The sequence below is a fragment of the Juglans regia genome, chromosome 9, assembly GCF_001411555.2.
Source record: "Juglans regia cultivar Chandler chromosome 9, Walnut 2.0, whole genome shotgun sequence".
NCBI lineage: Eukaryota > Viridiplantae > Streptophyta > Magnoliopsida > Fagales > Juglandaceae > Juglans > Juglans regia.
Genome location: NC_049909.1, coordinates 14795829 through 14817365, shown reverse-complemented (window position 1 = coordinate 14817365; position 21537 = coordinate 14795829). Strand labels below are relative to the sequence as shown.

The 21537-nt window shown below is 33.9% G+C and overlaps 1 protein-coding gene across 2 annotated transcripts in view; it reads right to left on the bottom strand.

Annotated features, from left to right (window-relative positions):
• Positions 1-17724, bottom strand: part of LOC108994391 (putative callose synthase 8) — a 31210-nt gene extending 13486 nt beyond the window's left edge. Inside the window, exons 1-26 of one of the 2 annotated variants that reach the window (XM_018969583.2) lie at positions 17235-17724; positions 16132-16232; positions 14402-14523; positions 14201-14288; positions 14002-14082; positions 13738-13857; positions 13443-13535; positions 13274-13365; positions 12865-12991; positions 12280-12417; positions 12133-12209; positions 11895-12054; positions 11142-11267; positions 10934-11051; positions 8613-8941; positions 5864-5916; positions 5727-5787; positions 2643-2724; positions 2502-2551; positions 1378-1464; positions 1182-1313; positions 997-1091; positions 829-913; positions 572-732; positions 246-369; positions 47-141 (exon numbers count right to left, since the gene is read on the bottom strand). In XM_018969583.2, the coding sequence (XP_018825128.1) occupies positions 47-141; positions 246-369; positions 572-732; positions 829-913; positions 997-1091; positions 1182-1313; positions 1378-1464; positions 2502-2551; positions 2643-2724; positions 5727-5787; positions 5864-5916; positions 8613-8941; positions 10934-11051; positions 11142-11267; positions 11895-12054; positions 12133-12209; positions 12280-12417; positions 12865-12991; positions 13274-13365; positions 13443-13535; positions 13738-13857; positions 14002-14082; positions 14201-14288; positions 14402-14523; positions 16132-16232; positions 17235-17448 (3011 nt within the window). In that variant the 5' untranslated portion in view covers positions 17449-17724. Of the gene's footprint in view, positions 1-46; positions 142-245; positions 370-571; positions 733-828; positions 914-996; positions 1092-1181; positions 1314-1377; positions 1465-2501; positions 2552-2642; positions 2725-5726; positions 5788-5863; positions 5917-8612; positions 8942-10933; positions 11052-11141; positions 11268-11894; positions 12055-12132; positions 12210-12279; positions 12418-12864; positions 12992-13273; positions 13366-13442; positions 13536-13737; positions 13858-13991; positions 14083-14200; positions 14289-14401; positions 14524-16131; positions 16233-17234 lie in introns of those variants that run through there. The other variant, XM_035694128.1, reaches the window with a different exon arrangement.
• Positions 17725-21537: the final 3813 nt, after the last annotated feature.

Genomic DNA, 21537 nt, shown 5'->3' with positions numbered 1-21537 from the left:
AGAAAATGAATCTTGAAAAGGGACTATAGTCTAAAGCACATCAAACCTGGAACAATTAGTCATCATATCATTGGTTACAACCTCAAATATATCTTGGAGAGCTTTCACAACTTTGTCATAATGACTTTCATTCCCCTCAACCTTATAACATTTCATAATACAAGTCACTAGAGTATCTAGTACAGGCTTGAAGAAAATCATTGGCAGCACTATTACAATAGCTTTCAAGTGCATGACATAGTTACCAGAAGTTCAACTAAATCGACACATTTTTCTAGCACAGCTGGGAGCTCTTTCATCCTGAAGTCCTGAAGGAGACTTGATTTTCCAATGCTTTCTTCAATTTCATTTACTATGGCAGATATGATCCTGGAAAGCAATGCAGAATATACCATTCCAAGAAGTTAGAAGTGAGTAGCTAGCAGAATGCCATCAATAACTCTAATTATATTTTCTTTCCAAGAAAGAGAAATAGAAAAAAAAAACATTCAGAAGAATTTGAAGGATGTACTTATCCAAAGAATTTTTATGTAAAATAGTAGGTTTTACCACAACATTTTATCATATATACCTTTTCTCCAGATTTCCCACAACAAGAATTTGAAGGATGTACTTCAATGACTCGTAGCACTCCTTTACAGCATGGTACATGCATTCCTCTTTTTTAATCTTTCTGAAAAGAGCCTCATCCTTTCCCTCAAAATCTTTTGCAATGCTCCAAGCTGTCGAAAACTAGTACAAATACGAAGACCCATTTACAAGTGAAAAACAAGAACAAAAAAAAAAAAAAAAAAACAGTTCACAGAGTTTCAAATACACGCAACAAACCTTATAAGCTATAAGGAAAACAGGCCAACAAACCGAGCCAGAAAATGTTTCTGATGCCATAGGAATTTTCATTAAATCCAACTCCCTGCTTGTGGAAACCTATCTGTTTCAGTTATTTTCTTGGATGTCATGCAACAATACAAAACACTTCGGAAACAATAAAATCACCTGTCGCTTATCAAATCCTCTAATCGAAATTTGTTGATAATTTGGTTCCATACTAGGGCAAACCTTGACAAACTATTTTTTTCATTCTCCGACACCTGAGACAATCAGTTATTAGTTCAGAGCAATAAAATGAAAAGATACCTAAAGACTAGTTGCGATGACCTTGCATTGTGAAAATCTCATACCCTCTGAAATCTATTCTGAAAAAACCCGATTCTTTTCTTGTAATCATTCCGTGATGAGGGTGCAATAAGACGTAAGTTAAACGCATAAGGCAATGAGTGAAATCTACTTCTCAGCATTCCCAATGTCCGAATCTGTAATAAAAAAGTAAGAGCGAGACCACTATCATGTAAGTTTGATTAGAAAAATACTACTTACCTCTCCAATGTGATGCAAAATGCCATAGACTCCACCGAAGATTGTACAGAAAACAGAGTACCAAATTTGTGTGTCCATAAAATACACCTTCAATAAACACAATACGAAAAAAATGAATGCCAAATATAAAAAAGACTGAAAAAGAAAAGTAATGCTTCATCTAGCGACTGTTCTAGAGAACAGTTTCCAATTCTTGTGAACAGTTCTAAAAATAACTCTTATCACAGGAAAAAAAAAAACTCAAGATACAATTCTTGACTCAAAAACAGAAGAAGAAAAATATCCACAATGGTGGGGCTCTCACTCACTGTGCAATAGCATCTCCCCAAGCCACTGCACAGAAAGGGGAGGGAGCGGTGGGGTTAGTCTCCTCCTACCACCCATCATACTGAAGGGACCTCCATTCTTGAATGGAGGAGATTTGAACTCCGTGCATTAGAGGAGAGATCTTCATTCTGCACACCATGCGAGATGGAGGGGATCTGCCCCACAATGCGCATGGTAGAAATGTTACCCTCACACTTTTTGAGTGGGGTTTGGGGGAGATCCCCCATCTGAATGAGTGGTGGGGATCTCCCTCGACTTGTGTGCAAGGGTAGAGAGGAAGATCTACCCTCCCCCTTTTCTCATGTGGGATTAGGGAGATCCCCCCTCTAACCATCATGTGGGGAGGGAGGGGGTGATTCCTCCCACTACATTCTCACCACAAGCGTGGATGGCTGGTGCGGTTGGGGATCTCCTCCACCACGCAAGTTGGAGTCCTACAGTAATTTCTCAAGTGCTACAAGTCCCAAAAACAAAAAAAAAATTCTTGAAAATGACTACCAAGCATAGCCTATGATTTCTCCAGAATCTAAAAGGAATGAAAATACTAGATGGCAGAAAATGTGTGTAAATTGGAAGAAGCCACATCCGTTATTCTTATTTTAGGAAGAATTTTGTTTATGTGATTCTTCATTATTATTGTTGTTGTTGCAACTATTTTTGTGGTCATTGTTATCATCCAGTCGGTTGATTTTTTACTTTAATCCTTGGTTATTTTTTACTATGAGCTTGTGTCCTGCTCAAACTTCTAAAGGTCGACCATCATAAGTACTGTTGCAGACATTGTAATCAAAACTCACAACTATTATAGGAGCCCATACAGCAACAATTGCACCAGCATTACTTTTGACTGCAACAGGAGAACAAATTTTTATCAGAGATACTGACATCGGTAGTATTAAAAATGGAACTCCTCCAAGCACATAGTGTAGAAAACCTACCTATTGGAAAGAGCTCATGCCATTCATAACTTTTCACGCCAATTTTCATGATTTGTTTTGTCGGAGCCATGAGTGGTTTTATCTGCATTTTCACATTGGTAATAACTTCAAAAAGTTGACTTGCATGAGCATGCTTCTAAACATGGTTGAAGTGAAAAATATAATATATTACTAGTTTGCACACTAAATCCAACTAATGCGCAGTAACATTAACCAAGTAAAGCAGTGGAGGAGATCCCCAAAATTCATTCGGACCATATATCAAAAGCTTGCAGATATAATTTTGCCTCATTTTCTGTGGTTTCCCATAAGGTTAAAAAATGAAAAGCAGTGGAGCCTGAGATACAAACATTGTAGTTTAAGTCTGAATACTCGCAACAACTGTATAAACTAAACCCAAAGCTGCTTGGGCCACCTTTTGGTCAACTCTAACTTACTTGTGTCATTGTTTTAAGAAAATACTGACAACAAAATGGAATGAAAAAGAAGCAAAAGCCTGGCTATCTACAAAGATATAAACAAGAAGTAACCCCAATAAGCTGGATCAATTCCTTCAATAAAGAGAACCCTTGGGATATGCATCCAACACTCATAATAAACATAGATAAACTTTAAAGCTTAGCTAAATTAAATTACCCCAAGATTGCTCCCCTATCACCACCAGAAGTCTCTCCTAGTTAAAACCCAGAAGCAATGACCAGCTTGTTCATCACAGCATTGTCACAATAGACTAGTTCTGTAGTGGGGATCTAGACTACCCAATCTAAATATTATTCATTCACAAAATGAAATTACAAGTTTTGGAGTCTACAAAAATTGTTCTATATTCAATTGATTTTTCGTAAAGAAGTCAAGACCATGATAAATCGTGCAATAGGGTATGAGAAAGGATAATATTTAAAACTCGGATATGAAAAGGAAACTAGTCCCATGCCGATGCTCTTACTTGGTCAGACAATAGCTAAAGTGCTAATTGAGATTCGTAGAAGACAAAATTAAGTATACCATAATGATTTTTCTAACATAGTTCACCAGATAGAAACAAAAATTTGTTTCTTTGTCTTTATCTACCATAGATTATATTCAAATTTGGAATAAAAATATCATTTTCATAACATGTTTCTAAATAATTGTGATTTTGTTCATGTTTTCTGACCCCACGTAACATGACCATGTTTTAGATACTGATGCTTATGACCTGTTCCTAACAATGAGATTTGTATATCTCTACATGCCTTGTCTTCATGGAACAAGGTTTAGTAACAATCTAACCAACCTGACATCACAAAACATACCCCCCATGAAAATCAAATAAGAATGCTCTCTGCCATAAGAACAGCCTACTCTAGTGCATCTCAAATATTGTGTAATCCAATTTCTAAAAAATGACGTCATTGAACTGATGTAGGCAATCCTTTTTACAATTCATTTTACAGTTGTCTTATGTACTAATAGGTGATAGGTTGTGGTTTTAGAGAAAACTGGAAGCTGAAAATTTCCTGGAAGCAACAGATAAGGGATTTTATGGTAGGTTTGCAGGGGTTAGTTGTCCTCAGAAGGTGAAAAAAAAAACTAGAGTTACTTGTTTCAGAAGGTATGAGAGAAATGATATTGTATGGGGTTGAAGGGGAAGAGAGAAGAACCAATTATTGCTCTAGATTTGTGAAGACCAAGAGACAGAGACAAAGGAAAGAAGCACTTGGTTACACAAGTCTTCCACAAAGCAAAGGACTCCATTTTTGTTATTCAATTCTGAAGTACGATGGCACACTCATACACTACTATGAATATTATCAGAACTTCTGCTTTGTCTGGTAGACATACCCACTCATATAGTAAATAAGATTCGTTTATTGATAAAAATAAAACCCAAAGCCTACAACTATGGCCCACAACTAGCAACTGTACTTATGAAAATAGCCTTGACATCATATTATAAAGCAATATAAAGTGATATAAAATAATTTTTTTATAAGTAAAGGAATTTTATTTATATCAATAGAGAAATAGGCGTAGCCCAAGTACATGGGACTTATACAAAAGAAGACACCTTATTAGGAAGAAGAAATGAATATGTAGAAATCATGAAAATTGAGCCCATTATACTCTAAAGCTATTGCCCAAAGAACTAACTTGTTGAAAAAGAAACTTTTGAGTTTCTCCAGGGAATGCTCCTTGTCTTCGATACCATGGATACCAAAAAGGATAGCATGGTATTTAACTAGTTAATTACCATGAATACTTGTTTGTCTACCAAAGATGCTTCTTGCTTTCTTTTCCATAATCTTAAGCTTCCAACCATACAACGACTGCAGCACCAGAAACTTGCATACTTTTGTACACTGACATATCAACTTGACTTCTACAAATGAACAAGACCTAGAAATATATTTATCTTGATTTGGAAGCTTAAATTGTGACTGTGCGGTAGCTTCTCCTGTGCCATATTGTCAGTACAGTTTGGTTAATCCAACTGCTTCTCAAGGGACATCATTTAATGTAATGTCTTTCGAATGAAAATGAAAGAGGCATATAGTTTTTAGATAAAATATAGGGTAGTTTTGAAAATATTCAAAATTGTGGATATGTGATTGATTTACACTGTTGGCCCAGTTTCTGACAGCTGAAGCTTTTTTGGAACAGATGATTTCAGCGTTCCAAATACCTTAGTTTTAAAGACTCATTCTGGTAATCTCTTCTAATCTGCACCGACATGATCCGCATGGAGTTCCAGGTGTACAAGGCAAGGAACTACTCTTAGGGGTAGCTATTAATGTGTGCTATGCTTAATACTCATTCTACGAAAAGTTCCTAGTATTATGGTATTGATGATCTCCGACATAAACATGACAATTTTTCCCATGAAACTTGTACTGGAGTCAATGAATGCAACATAGATGGAACTGATTACTTCATGTGTGAAGTGTTTGCATATCATTTAAGTAAACACAGATGTGCATACAGGCAAACAAATATGAGCCACTGTATAAGATGGATAAAGCTCCAATGATCTCACAAGAAACATTAGAAACCACAGAAATGTATTTTCATCCTGAATAGAGGCAATGTTACATTGATACTTACCTCAAAATAGTAGCTGAACAAAAATTTGCTTAACAGTACTAGTATCCAAAACAAGGTGTACCTACATGGTAGGAAAAATATATTAGAAAGAATTAATACTCTGCAACAAAATTGTAGTATAGTGATGCAGGAGATACTTCAACACTGAAACTTGGCTTTCTTGCATTCCACGTCCAACATAGATTCTAGGCTGCATGATAAAACAAGATTTTCAAAAAAATATTTAAAATCACAAAATGAACTTCAATAGAATGAAACATAAAATAACTTATAAACATCATACAACCATGATGGGTCATACAATCATGATGGAGAGAAAAAAACCGTCCAGTACCATAAATAATTTAACTATACTACATAGAGGAACAACACTCCTTATGGTTGCCAATTCAATTCCCCTTATCCTGAAATTTCTCTTGAGAAAGGCAAGTCAGAATAAGAGGTACGTGTCCCAACAACCAGATATATGTTGTGCTATCCTCCTGCCATATTGCATGTTAAAGAAAGTATGATGAAGAATCAAGAACAACTAGGGCTGTAAGTAATTTGGTCCAAACCGGCAAAACTGATCGGACCGGACCGAATTATGGACCAGTCGGTCTTGGTCCCAAAATATGTGGACAGATGACATTCGGTCCTGTCCCCGGTCTACAAATTTTGGACCGGACTGGACCGAATTGGACAGAACCCCTATATATATTTTTTAAAAATATTTTAAATAATTTGAAATTTTATTTTTATATATAATTTAATGAGATCATTTTCATCTCATTTATTATCATTGACCATATAAAATATAAAATAATATATGCTATCAATTAATAATAAATCATAAATCATGTGATAATTTATGTCATTATATATAAATAGTTAATACATCATACATTTATACATACTCTATTATTTACACTTAATTAAAATAATTAGGTAATTTTTTCTAAAATACTAAAGTTGCAAGCAAACATGAATAATCTATGTACAATAAAATTATTTGATATTTATTAATATTGGCTCGAGTGGAGTGTCGAGCGTGGCTCGAGCGAACACTGGGGTTTGTGTCTCACTTGAGCCCACTGTCGTGTGAGACTCGAGCGTACTCACGGGTTGAGCTTTGCTCAAGCCCACTATCGAGTGCACCTTGAGCAAACTCACAGTTAGAGTTTCACTCGAGCGCTAGGTCGAGAGACAGTCGAGCGAATTCACTGTTTCTCGATTTTTCATCTCCAAAACCAGTCTCCACCCCAACAATTAATAATTATGTATACTAAAGAGTAAAGTCTAAGTTATTAAGTAGTAACTATCAACATCATAAATATAATTATAGTAAAATATTTTTTTAGTTACATAATCCACATTAATATTTCACTTAATTTTAATTTAATAATTTATTTTTTTATTAATTTATTTGAAAAATAATAATAAAATAATTAGACTGAACCGAACAGACCAAACAGACCGGACCGGACCGTTTACACCCCTAAGAACAACAATTAAAACAGCAGTTCTATTATCTTAAAGACACAAAAGTTCTAGCATTAAAGATCCTATTCTCATAGTGTGAAAAATAATTGCCACTGATCATGATCCAATCACTTTTCTCTTACGACCACCCATTGTAATGGTTTTTTGATGCAGGGTATCAACTTTTAGTGTTCTTCTGACAACTGAATCCTTTGGAACGCGGGCAGCAAACTTTGAAATTAGTAGTTTCACAAATTGAAGCTAGGAAGGTAATAATTACAAGCTATTACAAATAAGTGTATGGAATACATATTGATGCATACAATACTAACTGTAGTAAAAGACATGGCGATGAGTCCTTAAACTATACTATTTTATATCAAAACGAAGCAATCTCTCCTTTTCATTTTTGTTAGTCTATATTAATTAATAGAACATGGCTTCCCACAATTAATATACAGTGTAAAAGATATAGATCCATCAACTTGTCAAACTGTCTTCTAGCACACCAGAATTATCACTCTATGCATGTTAACATATATTTCATACTACTCATATGTCTAATCCATGAACCATTCAACATGTTGCATTTTTTTACTATTATTATCATTTCAATAGCCTTGGTGATTTATGACACTGTCAATATTAATTACACGTCTGGCTCCAAAATCAAGAAATCCATAAGCATTGAAAATAAAAATTGATGTCGGAACAACTTATAATGGTGTTTAATTTTTCAAGTACCACTCATGTTCACCAAAAAGGTGTTTAATTTTCCATAAATATAATGAACCTTTTTCCTAATAAAAGGTGGAACTTTCATTTCAATACTAATAATAGAATCAATTATCGAATTTCTTTGGTCTACAATTGATTTCTTCTAGAGGTTCTTGATACTAAGAACTGACAAATTTTTTTCAAGTACTAAAGTCTATCTACTTTAGTAATCTTCTTTTTGCTCCTTTTTTCCTTCATCTTCTGCGGTATGAACTCAAGAAATACAAGTATGATATCTACTAATAACAAAAATATAAGCACAAGAATACTGCAGAATAGTTCTTAGTTCAACCATGTGCTAGCACTCTGCTCCCCCACCCGCCCCCCCTCCCCTAACAATGGTGTTTTCAATTACACAAGAATCTTAATTATGTCTTCAACAACTTGAAATTCGCTTTTTTCATTTCTTAAAAAAAAATGCGCCAGTGTCTTTGATATGAATGAGTCTTTTTATTTTCTGAGCAAATTCAGTGTTGCTTGCTCATGTGATAATTATTAGACAAATTTCAGGAAACACTGCTTAATAACTCAAGCACAACTTATATATACATTCTATTAAATGCTGGATTCAATATCTGAAGCAAAATTTATAAAAGATTGACCAGAATGGTCCTTTGAAAAAATTACTAAGCTCTATAATGAACTTACCTGTGTCCACCATGATAAAATTGTCCATATCCGCCAATTGGAGACCTCAATATACTTGCTCACAACAGGAACGAAAAATAACACTGTGTCAACTGCATTTGTTATCAAGTAAATTGCAGCAGCAACCATATAAGAAGAAAAGCACCATTCTCCAAGCCAGCTCCCATATCGTGCAGAATAACAAGTATATTTTCTTCTCGATTTAGCATAGCATACAGGAAGAACAATAGTCCATATCGCTGCAACAGCCATCCTCATCAAAAGTTTCATCTTTTGGGAGAATTCCATCGTGCCTCTAGCTTTCCACGTAAATGCTATGTCAAGAATTGCTGCAAGCACAAAATATATTTTGTTTGATACACAAATATAAATGGAGAGGGAGTCATGTCCTGGCCTGGTAACGCTGAGTGAAAGAGTGCGACTATCATTGAGCAACAAGCTCAGCTTGGTACATCATGGCAAACCACCAAATTTAATCCAAAACATAAACAAGAATTGTTTCATACTACAACCCTTGCTTATCTATCAAAATAATTTATTAACCAAGTACGAACTCCTATTGCTCCTAAGTCAAGGTCAAACACTCAATTGTTAAGTCTATAGAATCATATCATGACTTCTGATACCATAAGTTTCGTACTCCCTACTGAAAAACATTGAGAATGAGGCACAATTGTGTCCCCATACTCTACATTCCTTACAATCTACAAATTTATACAAGAACATGCACAAATTCCTGACCATTTAGGAGTACTACAGAGGGAGGGAGCTATGCTACCGAAACAATATTGAAGGACTATATTGTATGATAAACCGGGAAACAGACAAAAATGAGTAGCTCATTACAAAATTACTCTTTTTTTTTTTTTTTGATCAGTAAACAAAATTTTATTGATCAAAAGAGAGACAAAACAAAATTACTCATTTTAAAAGACCAAAAGTTAACTTGGCGAAACAAAGGAAATTATGTGAAATATGACTTTTGCCAAAGTACTACTAATATGTAGAGCATATTTGTTGGTACTAGAAGTGTTGTTCAATTATTTATCTAATTTCAATATCAAAAAGTATTAGTTGAGATAAGATAAGAAAACATCTAACAAACCCAAAAAATTTATCCACATAACTCCAAAAGGCTTTTCATAATGGTCCTAAAATACCAATTTATGATAGGTGATGAAGCAAGTAGGTAAGTTAAATTACACCTCCAAAAGTTTGCAACAAGAAACTGAAAGCGATTTGGGAGACCCTAACTTTGGAACTGCAAACACCTAAAAAGCCAGGGAGCAAAAAAATAGTTAACGCATTGCTTCCTTTTCTAGTAAAATTTATGAAAATATTTGGGGAAAGGCATTGTGAAATTACAGGCATCCTGGTTCTACATTCTAAGTAAGTCATAATCTGACTATTGAATTAGCTATCACTCTAGCATTTTTTGACCTAATTCTTTCATGAAAAACCAATACTTTCCAACTGTTAGAGGACATGTTTGTAATTAGTATAAGTGTGTGATGTTATAAGTGTCAATTGTATGTAGTGTATATATATGTTTGTACATCAATGAAATAGACTTGATCTTTCCCATATGTTTCTCCGCCAACCAAAACCTCTGACCTTCTATGAAGTGCATGCTGCCATTGCAACTAACAACAAAATAAAGGGAAGGTAGTTTGGCATATCTTTTCTTGCATCAGATCTGTTTGGTTGAGAAAACCTACAACTGAATTTAAAAAAGGGGTCTTTATAATAGCATGGATTCTTGGACAAGTGGTTGGGAAAACCTGCAAACTGAATGTACATGGATTTATGAGGAAGGGGTGGAACATGTTGAGCCTGAAACACGTGCTGAATTAGCCACTTTTCAGCCAGACTTGAGCTTCCACCCACCCGAGGAGGTTAATGCCAGAGCAGTGAAAGTGCTGGAATGAACTTATACTTACAGTTAAAAAGGTTGTGGCAGTCAAGTGACTCACTTAAGTAGGGGTTAATGAAGTATCTTCAATGATTAGGACAATACTGTGGTTTTATTTTTAATAATAAATACATATTAAGAGGTTGTAATCAGTCACTTTTGTTTATTCTATTGAAATAAAATACGAGAGAAATGTTTTTGGGCCCAACGCAAACCCTATATTTTATTCCCTCATTTAATCTTTACGATTGTGTATTGAATCGCTTTCAGTAATCCGCTAAAACTTCCCTAGAGTGTCAGATCTGTTCAGTTTACTGCATCAACTGTTTCTCACAATATCTGTTCCATACTTGCACAGTAACATGCTAGCATTTTCCACAAACTGAATAATGGAAAAATAGCACCATACCTTGTATGAGTCTAAGGATTGAAGAAGTAATGAAGATGCTCATAACGTCCTCAAATATTGCTGTGTTGAACAATTGAAATGGAGATCCCAAATCATGGCATGCCATAATTATCATTGCCTAGGAGGAAGAGAATCATCAGACACCATGGCAAAACCATTGCAAGAATTAAGCACTCCAAAAAGCATTCAGACTAGGTGCTATGCACACCTGAAGGGAAAGAATAAAAAAACTCCACATTCTATCAAAGCTCCTAAAAATCTGCCAAAATGAACGGATCTCGACAAAATTTGTCTTTCCTAGCCATTTTTGTTCACAAGCTTCCTCCCTGGAATCCTGTGGGAAAAGAACAAGTGAGAGAGCAGAGTCATGAGATCGGAAGAAAAATGCATAACTAATCTTCTTTTTCCCCACTAACCATTCGAAGAGGGGATAGAACAAGAAGACCAGGAAGAACCAATCCTTGTGCTAATAAAAGGCAAGAACAAGAAGCTCAATCATGTAGAATAATTTCCATTGAAAGTTATGCACCAAACCCTAAGCAAAATAGTTCTAGCATATTTTATAAAAAATTTAAACAGTTTAAGTTTTTGGGTCCTGTATGAATATATTCTGTCCTACTTTTCATTGAGAAAAAACTCCAAAATCAATTGTCACTTCATGTGCAAGAAAAAGGGTCAGCTTATTCTCTTGGCATGCCAGAAACATTAAACTTAGCAATAAAAAGATTTTGATCTGGAGGTTTCTCTGATATTTATACTGCATAAACCAAACAGCCACTCATATCCAAAAATACTCTAGTAGGAAGTAAGAAAGCACTGCCAAGTAAATTATTACATCATGTGAGACAAAAAGACCACTTATAGAAATTACTTTTTAATTTGAACATAATGCAAACCATCCTAATTTATTAGAAGCTTGAGACAAAGTTCCTCTGAGAGTAATAATGACAAATATATCTACCCCCAGTTCTTCATCTTTGTTCCCTTCTTGCTTCCTCCTTTCTTCTACAGTAGAATGTGGTATTGGAGCATTCTTAGCTTTAGGTTTTTTTGAAGGCTGTACACAAAAGAAATTGTGGTCCAGGCGCATCGGCCAACCTATTTCGAAACAGCTAGGAGACCTGCAAAAATGGAGGACTTAAATACCTTGTTCTAATTTCTTTAAACCCCAACTTGGCAAACTCATAAATTATTCTAACCAGAAGTACTCGTTCAGATCATCGTAGTTTCTCCATGTAGAATGGTCAGCTGTCCCCCTTTTGCTTTTCTTACCTTCCTTCAGTTTTTAACAACAATTTTAGCTTTTATAGAGGAATATGCAATGATAGGATACAATCAAGTTGTACCTCGCTTATAACCCTGTATAGTGGGGTAACTACATTGTTAAGGAAGGATTCAGACTCCCCTCCATATGCTGGCATAACCTTCTCCCAAGTTGTCAAGCTGACAGCACCAGTTAACATTCCATGCAACTCATATGCCATCTTCAAGAAAAAAAAAAAAAAAGATATAAAATAATTATAAGGAACAAAATATACTGATATTACATCAATTTTCACACGCATCACCTTGACAGTATAATTTGGAAAAACGCATAAGAAAGCGTCAGGTTTTTTCAAGATGATAGTGCTCAACTAGTCAATAGCTTGAGAGGAATAACTGACCATTAATCAATAAAGTTCCACATAACAAACTATAGTCAAAATCAAAAGTTGATTATCAGCATTAGTTCTAACTATGAACACTATCAGACATCTAGCTTCAAACTCTAATGAAGTACAATTTCTCTTACGTATCTTCACTCATTCTCAACTGAAAATCAGACTGACATCATCTTCATAATGCTGGCAGTAACTACTAAAATTTCTGCAGCTCCGAATGGTTTAAATAGATGCTTGCTGAAAATCATAATAATCTAAGGTTATTCTCACATGGTGAAAAATATAACAGAGACACTCGGGCATGAACCGCAAGTTTGCCGCCTCCCCCCAAATAAGAAGGTAAAGCCCTATATATAAAAGCTTGTATTGTTGGGCTTCTTTCTTAATACAAGGCAACCTGCACGGACAATTAACCGTAGTAAGAAAATATAGTGATAATCTAAGATATACTCAAAATGAAAAAGAATTTGAAAAATAAAGATATATCTGGTTGAAAGAAAATGTGTATATGAAAAACATAACAAAAAGGATAGTGGAAAAAAAGAACATATCAAGCAGAAAGAAGGAAATTAATTGCAACTATTTAGCAAAACATTAACAAGTAGAAAAGCTAAGAACAGAAGGCATAGATTTCTAATTACTTCAATGAGCAAGGGGTAAAAAATATCACTTATCTTACCGAATGTTGCTTTTTTTCCCCAAAAATTTGCACCAATTTATATAATTTTCAAAGAATTTTCTCATCAATTCGTCCACCGTACCATCCCCTAACTGTTCAAATACAATTACCAAGCATTACAAAGTCATAGAGAAAGCAAACCAGAAATTACAAATTAACAATAAAACACCTTTGAGTTAGATTTTTGATCATGGGTTTGCCGAATGTGCATGTTAGCAAGGAGTAGAATCAGATGCTCCCTCTGGTTAGCTACATTACCTTTCTGATAAAAACACAGTAGCAATATCAGGAAAATATTCATTGCCTGAAAGTAAGCAGCTTAAAAATAGACTATGTCTCTCTTCTTTATGAATGAAGTTCTGCTGTTATTATAAAAAAAAAATAGACTATGTCATCAATTTACCATTTGTATACAGTAATGAAGAATAAGAAAGGAAGTAAGCTAAAACTCAACAATAAATTACCTGAAACCCAAACCAAAACTGAAGAAAGTCAAACAAATCTCTAACTGTCCCATGTTTCTGAAAATCTTGGGCTGAAGGTAAGCCACGAATATTGCAGATGGCTGCAATTGTAGCCTTAATCTGTACAATTCATTAGTTTATTAGCATATTTCCTATGCTCCATTACAACTTAGGTAAGTTGCAGCAGCATGCACTGCTAAGATAAATGAGAAATTTAACTTGATTAAAAAGGGTATCTTTTAGATTATCCATACAGCATCAGACCTCAGGTAGTTGCATAATTGGTTGCTGAATACCTCCATAATCAAGTGGTAGAATGTTGAACTCAAATCTTTCAACAAGGGCCTACTTGGAGAGAATAAGAGTAAAATTAAGAACAAAAACAATAGTGATAAAGGAACCTGCAAATGTTCTAAATAAAAATGCAGCAGAGAAAAAGGGAAAAAAAAAGAAGGGAAACCACCTGGGGACCATCTGCATTTGTAACTGCTTTCAACACTTCATACAGAACAGCAGCAATATTAGATGCATCTGTCCGCCTCTCTTGGTCCCTAAGATAAAACAAATCCAATTAACTAGGCTTAGAAGACACAAAAAGTGTTACACATTGACTTTACCTGAATACGAGCCAATGGCATAGCTTATAAAGAAGGGGCTTGATTACCTATTTCCTAAATCAACTACTTCACCATATTTGGTCTGACAGTCCTTGTATGCAAGATATACACGTCTGAGTTCGCGTATATCACTTTTTATCTTCATTTTCTTTTTTGTAGGATCTTCATCCTATGATTCCTCAAAGCAGAGAAAGACATGAAACTTAGAACAACAAAAAAAAAAAAAATCATGTTTTTTACAAGAAAAAAAGCATAATGAAAAAGGAAGAAAAGCATGACTAAGCTTGGTGATAAAAGTTGAGGCATGAGAAAACTAAAAATAGATGACTGGAATAGACATTAGTGGGAAATATGATACCCCAGATAAAATTATGCTTGTTGATACTCTCAATATTCTGAGAGGTCCAAGGAAATATGCATTGCTTCTGTTTTACTTAAGACTGTTTTCCAGATAAAGGGCATAGTGCTATGATATGCCATCCCCAGGTGGTATATGGTGGTAAAAATGTGAATCTGAGAATCATCTCAATCATCAATACCAATTTTTATGTTTCTTGTTCACTAACAAAAGCACTCTGTGAAAGCTTAAGAAATATGAAGTTATCAGCTTCAGCTTTAATTTCAAATCAAGTTGAAGTAGCTAAAGAAATTAGTTTGTGGTAGCCTTTAATAGAATTAAAACAGGACATGGAGAAACTAGAGACATTAACAAAGGAATTAAGTTCCTTTGTGACACTTGAGGAGTGAACATTTATGGGCTGAGGGAGAAGTCATGGTGAAAGGCATAAAACCATGTCAAAGACACTGATATTTGCTTAATCTATAGTATAACAAGTCCTAACTACTAACCTTGTTGCTGCTGATCTGGAAAAAATTCTCCCACTCACTTAAAAAATTACTGATCTGGGAAGAAAAGGAAAGGAACACTTGTCCTAACACTAACCTTGTTGCTACTAAAAAGTCCTAACGCATCCCAGATCAAGACATTCTCCCACTCACTTAAAAATGACTGTAACATAAAAAATAAGCAAGGATAATGAAAGCCCAAGCCACATTTGGGCTTATCTCCAAAATGACCAGTCAAGATTAAAATAGGAGCCCTTTGGAATAATTATAAATCGTAAAAACTTCTCCCTTTAAAGAAATATCGAATCTCCTTCACCATCCTCCCATACTAAAACTCACCATGTTGCAACCTCTATATTTAAATATCTAACATCATCATCAAGCTATTCTGTTATAGGTGGCATAACTTAAATCCCACACTTCTAATTGCGATTGACTATGACATCATTTGTAATGACTAAAGGAAAGCCCAAACCACATTTGGATTTATTCACCATTTGTAATGACTCTCTTCTAGGCAATGTGAGATCTTATTCACCACTCTCTCATGCTAAATCTCAAAATGTTACATGTATAAAAGACAAGAGTAAAAAATCTTTTTTTTTTTATTGACACCTGGTGTTCAGGAACAGCGTCCTGACTAATCCCGGGGGTGCACAAACCCTTGGTAAGAAGTTTCCCGCAAGTGCACCTCCGGTAATTTAAGGGGAAAATCCCTCAATCCTATGGTCCCTAGAGATTATTTGCACCCAAAAGGATTTGAACCTTAGAGACCTAGGGGGAGCATACCCCCAAGCCCAAGGCCTTTACCACTTGAGCCAACCCCTAGGGGTTAGAGTAAAAAATCTTGTCTAGTTGCCCCACATGTTGATGCAAGGGAGAAATAAGAAAATCAAATATGTTATGAGAAAGTATCAATATGAGTGACTACCTGTTCAAGTCGTTGAAGTAGTGAAGTTTTGAATTGTCGAACACCCCTCCCAATCGAATTGCGGTCCTTGTTATGCGCTATTTCAAAGGCATGAAAGCGACCTGCCAAGGAAAACCATTATAGCAATGTGACATAAACTATGCCTCAATTTTAGGTGAAACTTTTGAATTCTCTTGTAGGACTAGGTTCTGCCAGATTAGAAATTGAGCCCCTTCCTCAGTGTGAATTTGATGGCGAGAAATATCATATACCATGAGGCTTCCTTTTTTTATTTTTTATTTCAAAATTCCATTGCCAGGACTTGAATCATTCAGTTAGGCTTCCTTAATCCATCACTTCTAACTAGAAAGTGTAATTTTGGTGCTCTAAGAATTACAGTCAACTGACACACATTCTTTTCCTCCTTTTTGAGGAAAAGAAAGCAAAGAAATTAAACTTAAATCATTAAGCTTTGAAATCTAACTCAACAAATACGCCATTTAATGTACAAAGATGCCCGAAAATTCCTAATTTCATAGGATATTGTACCACGTAGAGTTCTTAAATTCAAACTGTTATTTTCAAATTTAATGGTTAGGATTTCGCCTCATCAATTTGTTCTTCCATTCCACCAACCCAACATAATCATCTTAGTACTTACCATATTTCAAACATTTTAAAATGATAAATATTAATATGGTGTAATCTTAATGATTCAGTTTGGAATTAATCATCGGGATTTAATCAATTCCACATGGTAGAAGACCAATTATTTGGCCTACTTAATAAGTATCATTTACGGGAATGGTTTTATCATAGTGATTAAAATGGTCGAATTCAACCTCAATCATAACATGAATGGCATAGGCATTGTTGTCTAGTTTCGAAATTATGACTAAGAACCCCATTTCTTCAGTTGCATAATAAACGCAAAACACTAGATAGAAACGAAAATTTTAGTAAAATGTGAACCAACATATCCTGCATTAGCCAAAAACTTCTATAGTTTCATTCGGAATCAAATCCAATATCCAAAAAAACTAGGAATTAACACTGCAGCCCGTCAAATAACATTCTAAAACCAATAAGATAAACCCAATAGCTCCAAATCACAATAAACTTACAAATATAAGCGATACGAGGCTCCTTGCTTTCAATCAAATTGGCTACGCGAAGAAATCTTTGGATTTCGGATGCCAAACTGCGAGGCAACCTTTCACTCCCAAATGGCTCAGGAACGTGATCATGCCAAGAACCAACAGTAAGTGTCCCGGTAGCAGGTATGGTGTGCTCTGTGTCGACTTCATAGCTAGGCTCTGCAACCACAATCTCGTCCATTGGACTACGCTCAGAAGGGTCGTTGGGAATATGGAAAAGTGAGAGGAAGGAGACATGGGTGCAGAGTATATAAGGGAGATAACCTTGTTAATGGGCGTTTTCTTAGTGAGGTTTACTTTGGTTTGGTTTGCTTTTTTTTTCCCCCCCTAAAAGCTCTATGGTGTGATATTGGAAAGAAGGATTGCGATCTTTTGCTTTTGCTTTTGAAGCTGGGTTGTTGTTTTGGACTTTTGCTCTTTGGTCTGAAGAAATGAGAAGGGAAGGCGGGGAAGGGGGCTGGCTTTTGAGAACGTAAAGCTTTGAAAGTGCAATGCGTGGACGCGGGGGACTGGGCGAAAGCAATGCAGATTGCAGAGAGTGAAATCGAACCGGTTGTCATAGTGTAAGCACGAGGAAAATAAATTAATTAAAAAATAAATAAAGCGAAGTACGCTTCCAACAGTTAAAAGTACGCATCCTCCTCTCGCTCTCCGTTGTGAACATATCGATTCTATCTCATTTTATTATTATAATTTTTTTAAAATTTTAAAATAATAATAATATTAAAAAATAATATTTTATTTAATTTTTATTTAAAATATCTCATCTCATCTTATCTGACTATCCAAACTATATTATATGCAAAATTATTAATTGCTCTTTGAATGAAATGTTAAAGTTATTGTTAATGATAGTATTTAGGCTTTGGATGTTGAAGTGAGTTGAGTTGAGTTAAATTGAGATGATAAAATATTGTTAGAATATTATTTTTTAATATTATTATTATTTTAGAATTTGAAAAAATTAAATTATTTATTATATTTTGTATTGGAATTTGAAAAAGTTGTAATGATGAATTGAGATGAGTTGAGATGAGTTTGAAAACCAAACGAAGTAAGTCTTTCAAAGAAAAGGTTTTAGTACATATCTCTATTTAAGACAACCCCAAAGCAAAATTTCTCCTCTTTTTTTTTTTATTTTAGTTTCTTGACAACAATTTGAAAAGTCTTAATTAGAGAAAAGTAATACAATTTTATAAAAGTAAATTTACAAATTGAAGTGAATTTATATGATGAATTGATTAAATCTATTTTATAATAAAAATAATTTTATAATCTAACGTACTAGATCAAGACGTATCAGTTTGTGAACTTATTTTTATAAAATATTTTTATAGATAAAGCATTTCTCTTAATTAAAAACTAAAAATAAAAGGCAAAAAAATAGTATAAACTCCCAAAGATGAATTGCTAAGATGTAGTGCTAAGGAAAGCAAATACAATACACAAAGAACTAAAGTGAGATTAGACATTTAAGTAATTAAAGCTTCTACATATGTTCACTTTTTTCATAACTCTTGAGTGCGCAACTTTATTGAAACTTTTTAAAGCTTAGCAACACACATCATTCATATAATCAAAATCATTCTTTTTTTTTTAATTATTTTTTAATAATTACTTTTTGTAATGTTGCAACAATTATTGCATGACGTGAAAAGAAAAAAAAAAAAAAAAAAAGAAAAGGAAAAATTCTATATATCTATGGCTGCCTGCAGATGTTCTCTGTTTGGCAATATCTTCCTTCCTTGCTAAGACTGTTTTCGTTTTCTTCTTCTTTCAATTTCCCCCTTCAATGATATCATGTTTTCTTCTTCCTTGCAACATCTTAATTTAAAGTTTTTTAAATAATTTTATTCGAAAATCTTTATACCATATACTATTTACGTGACATAATTTGATTCTGAAGATAAATTTTAAAATTTAAATCTTACAAATTAAATTATGTATTGTGAATGGTATGTACTGTAAAAGCCTTCAAATATTATTACTCAAAACTATATAAAAGCTTTATACTATACTAATTCACTTAATTAATATATGATTTGAATGACATGAGCATCGTAAAAGCCAAATTCTGGCATGTAAAAAAAAAAAACAAAAATGCAATGGGGACAGCTTGGGCTGCAACGTAGGACCACCCTTTATTAAGATTGAATGAAGAAAGGTTCAAGTTAAGAGATAAAGAAAGAGATCCAAACAAGGTTTTGAGCCATGCACCCATGGGCTTTGGACCAGTTTAGTTTGGACCTATATCTGTTTAATGTGAGGATTCTTTTGGTATGATAGAAAAGAGTTTTAAAAAAGAGAAATAATAGTTATAATCGTGAGTGCGTAAATATTATATAATTATTTTGAAAAAAATAAATAAATACGAAACTCACATGAAAATAAATAAATTTTTTAATAATAAATTCTCCTCTTTTGAAAGTGATTGTACAATACTTATATACTCAAAGACTGTATGTAAAGACTCTACACTGAAATGATGAAACTTGTTTGGCATGGACCCTTGCTCTCTTATCTGGGCACCAATAATTGAGTGGATAAACCACAACTACTCGTGCAAAGTTTATCCCTTCCAACAAACGGGCCATGAATTCTGAGTAATATATATTAAAGGAAAATTATCAAGATAATACAAATTTGACTATTAATATCTTATTTAATTTTGATCTGTTAAACAAATGTTTATTAAAATCACATAGGAAATTTGTTGGAGATTTGATTTCATAGTTTCTTTATTTAATTTTTATAATAATCAAATTACTTTAATTTGATATTATCTTGATTTTATTAGATTAAAAGTTTTAAGTTCGAATCTTGACTCTATACTTTATTATATTTAAAAATATTTCATGTGTTGGACCCAATCATTGAAGAGAAGTCTAGCCTATACGTGAGTGAGATTGTTAAAATATAAATTAAATAATAAAATCTATATTTATTCATCGATTTAAACTTTTGAGACAAACAATAATTCTGCAGAATTTATATAGTCTCACCTGAATACTTGGAAAATTTGGCTTACAATATCCTCCCCATGTAGAGATTAGATGTCGCCCTTTTGAACACCATACGAGTATATTTGAATGTTAAAAATATTTCAGATCATTTATAAATAATAATGAATGGTTTATAAATAGAGTAATTCTACATACAACCGTAAAGTACGTAATCGCCGCATAATCGCTTTGAAAAAGAGTGGGGTTCACTATTAAAAAATTAATTTTTTTTCATGTGGGTCCTATATTTTATTTATTTTTTTAAAAACGATTACGCGACGGTTACGCAATTCACGGTTGTAAATATATTTCCTCTTATAAATAATAGTTAACTGTTTTCACATGAGCCATGATGTTTCTTCCCGTGATTGGGCACTCCATGAACCTATACATTTTACCTGGAAACCAGCACAAGTGACTGACCCGATCAACATCCCAATTGGCAGTATTATTTGATGTAATACCATCAATTTTAATTACTGCTACATCGAGATCTGACTTTAGTGATTTAACATGCCAACGTGCTCTAATTTTGTTTCTGAACTCTTAAAGAGAACTGCGACCGTCGTAAAGTAATTTTATAAAAATAAATTTATAAATTGATATAATTTTATATTGTATATTAAATTTATTTTATAATCTGACATATTGCATCAAGTCACGTAAATTTAAAAATTTATTTTATCCATTTTAACAAATAGTTGTAGTCTCGCAATATAAATGTTGACTGTTTCTCACGGAGGACGTTCATAAGAGGGCTCGTTTGTTTTCAGAGATGAGATGAGTTGAGATTAAAGTTAAAAAGTTGAATAAAATATTGTTAGAATATATTTTTTAATATTATTGTTGTTTTGAGATTTGAAAAAGTTGAATTGTTTATTTTATTTTGTGTGGGGATTTGGGAAAGTTGTAATGATGAGGTGAGATGAGATGAGATGAGATGAGATGTTTTTGGAAAACAAACAAGGCCTGAGTCTCTAGCTTCCTTAAGTTTAGGAGCCCTTGAAGTGGTTCACTCTGACTTATTCATCACGTAGAAATTGATTTCATGATAAACTGAGCACGTGAAACACGTAGCATCGAAGCTTGATGGATGTTTCAGCTATAAATACTGTGTTTAGTCCCTAGACTCACTCACTCAATTCTCTTTAATTTTACACCATCTAAATAGAGTAGAGTAAAATTTGGAAGTGCAAAACATCAGCGAGAAATCGTAGCAAAATAGTAGGAGCGTTAATGGCTAGAAGTACTATTTTTATCATTAAACT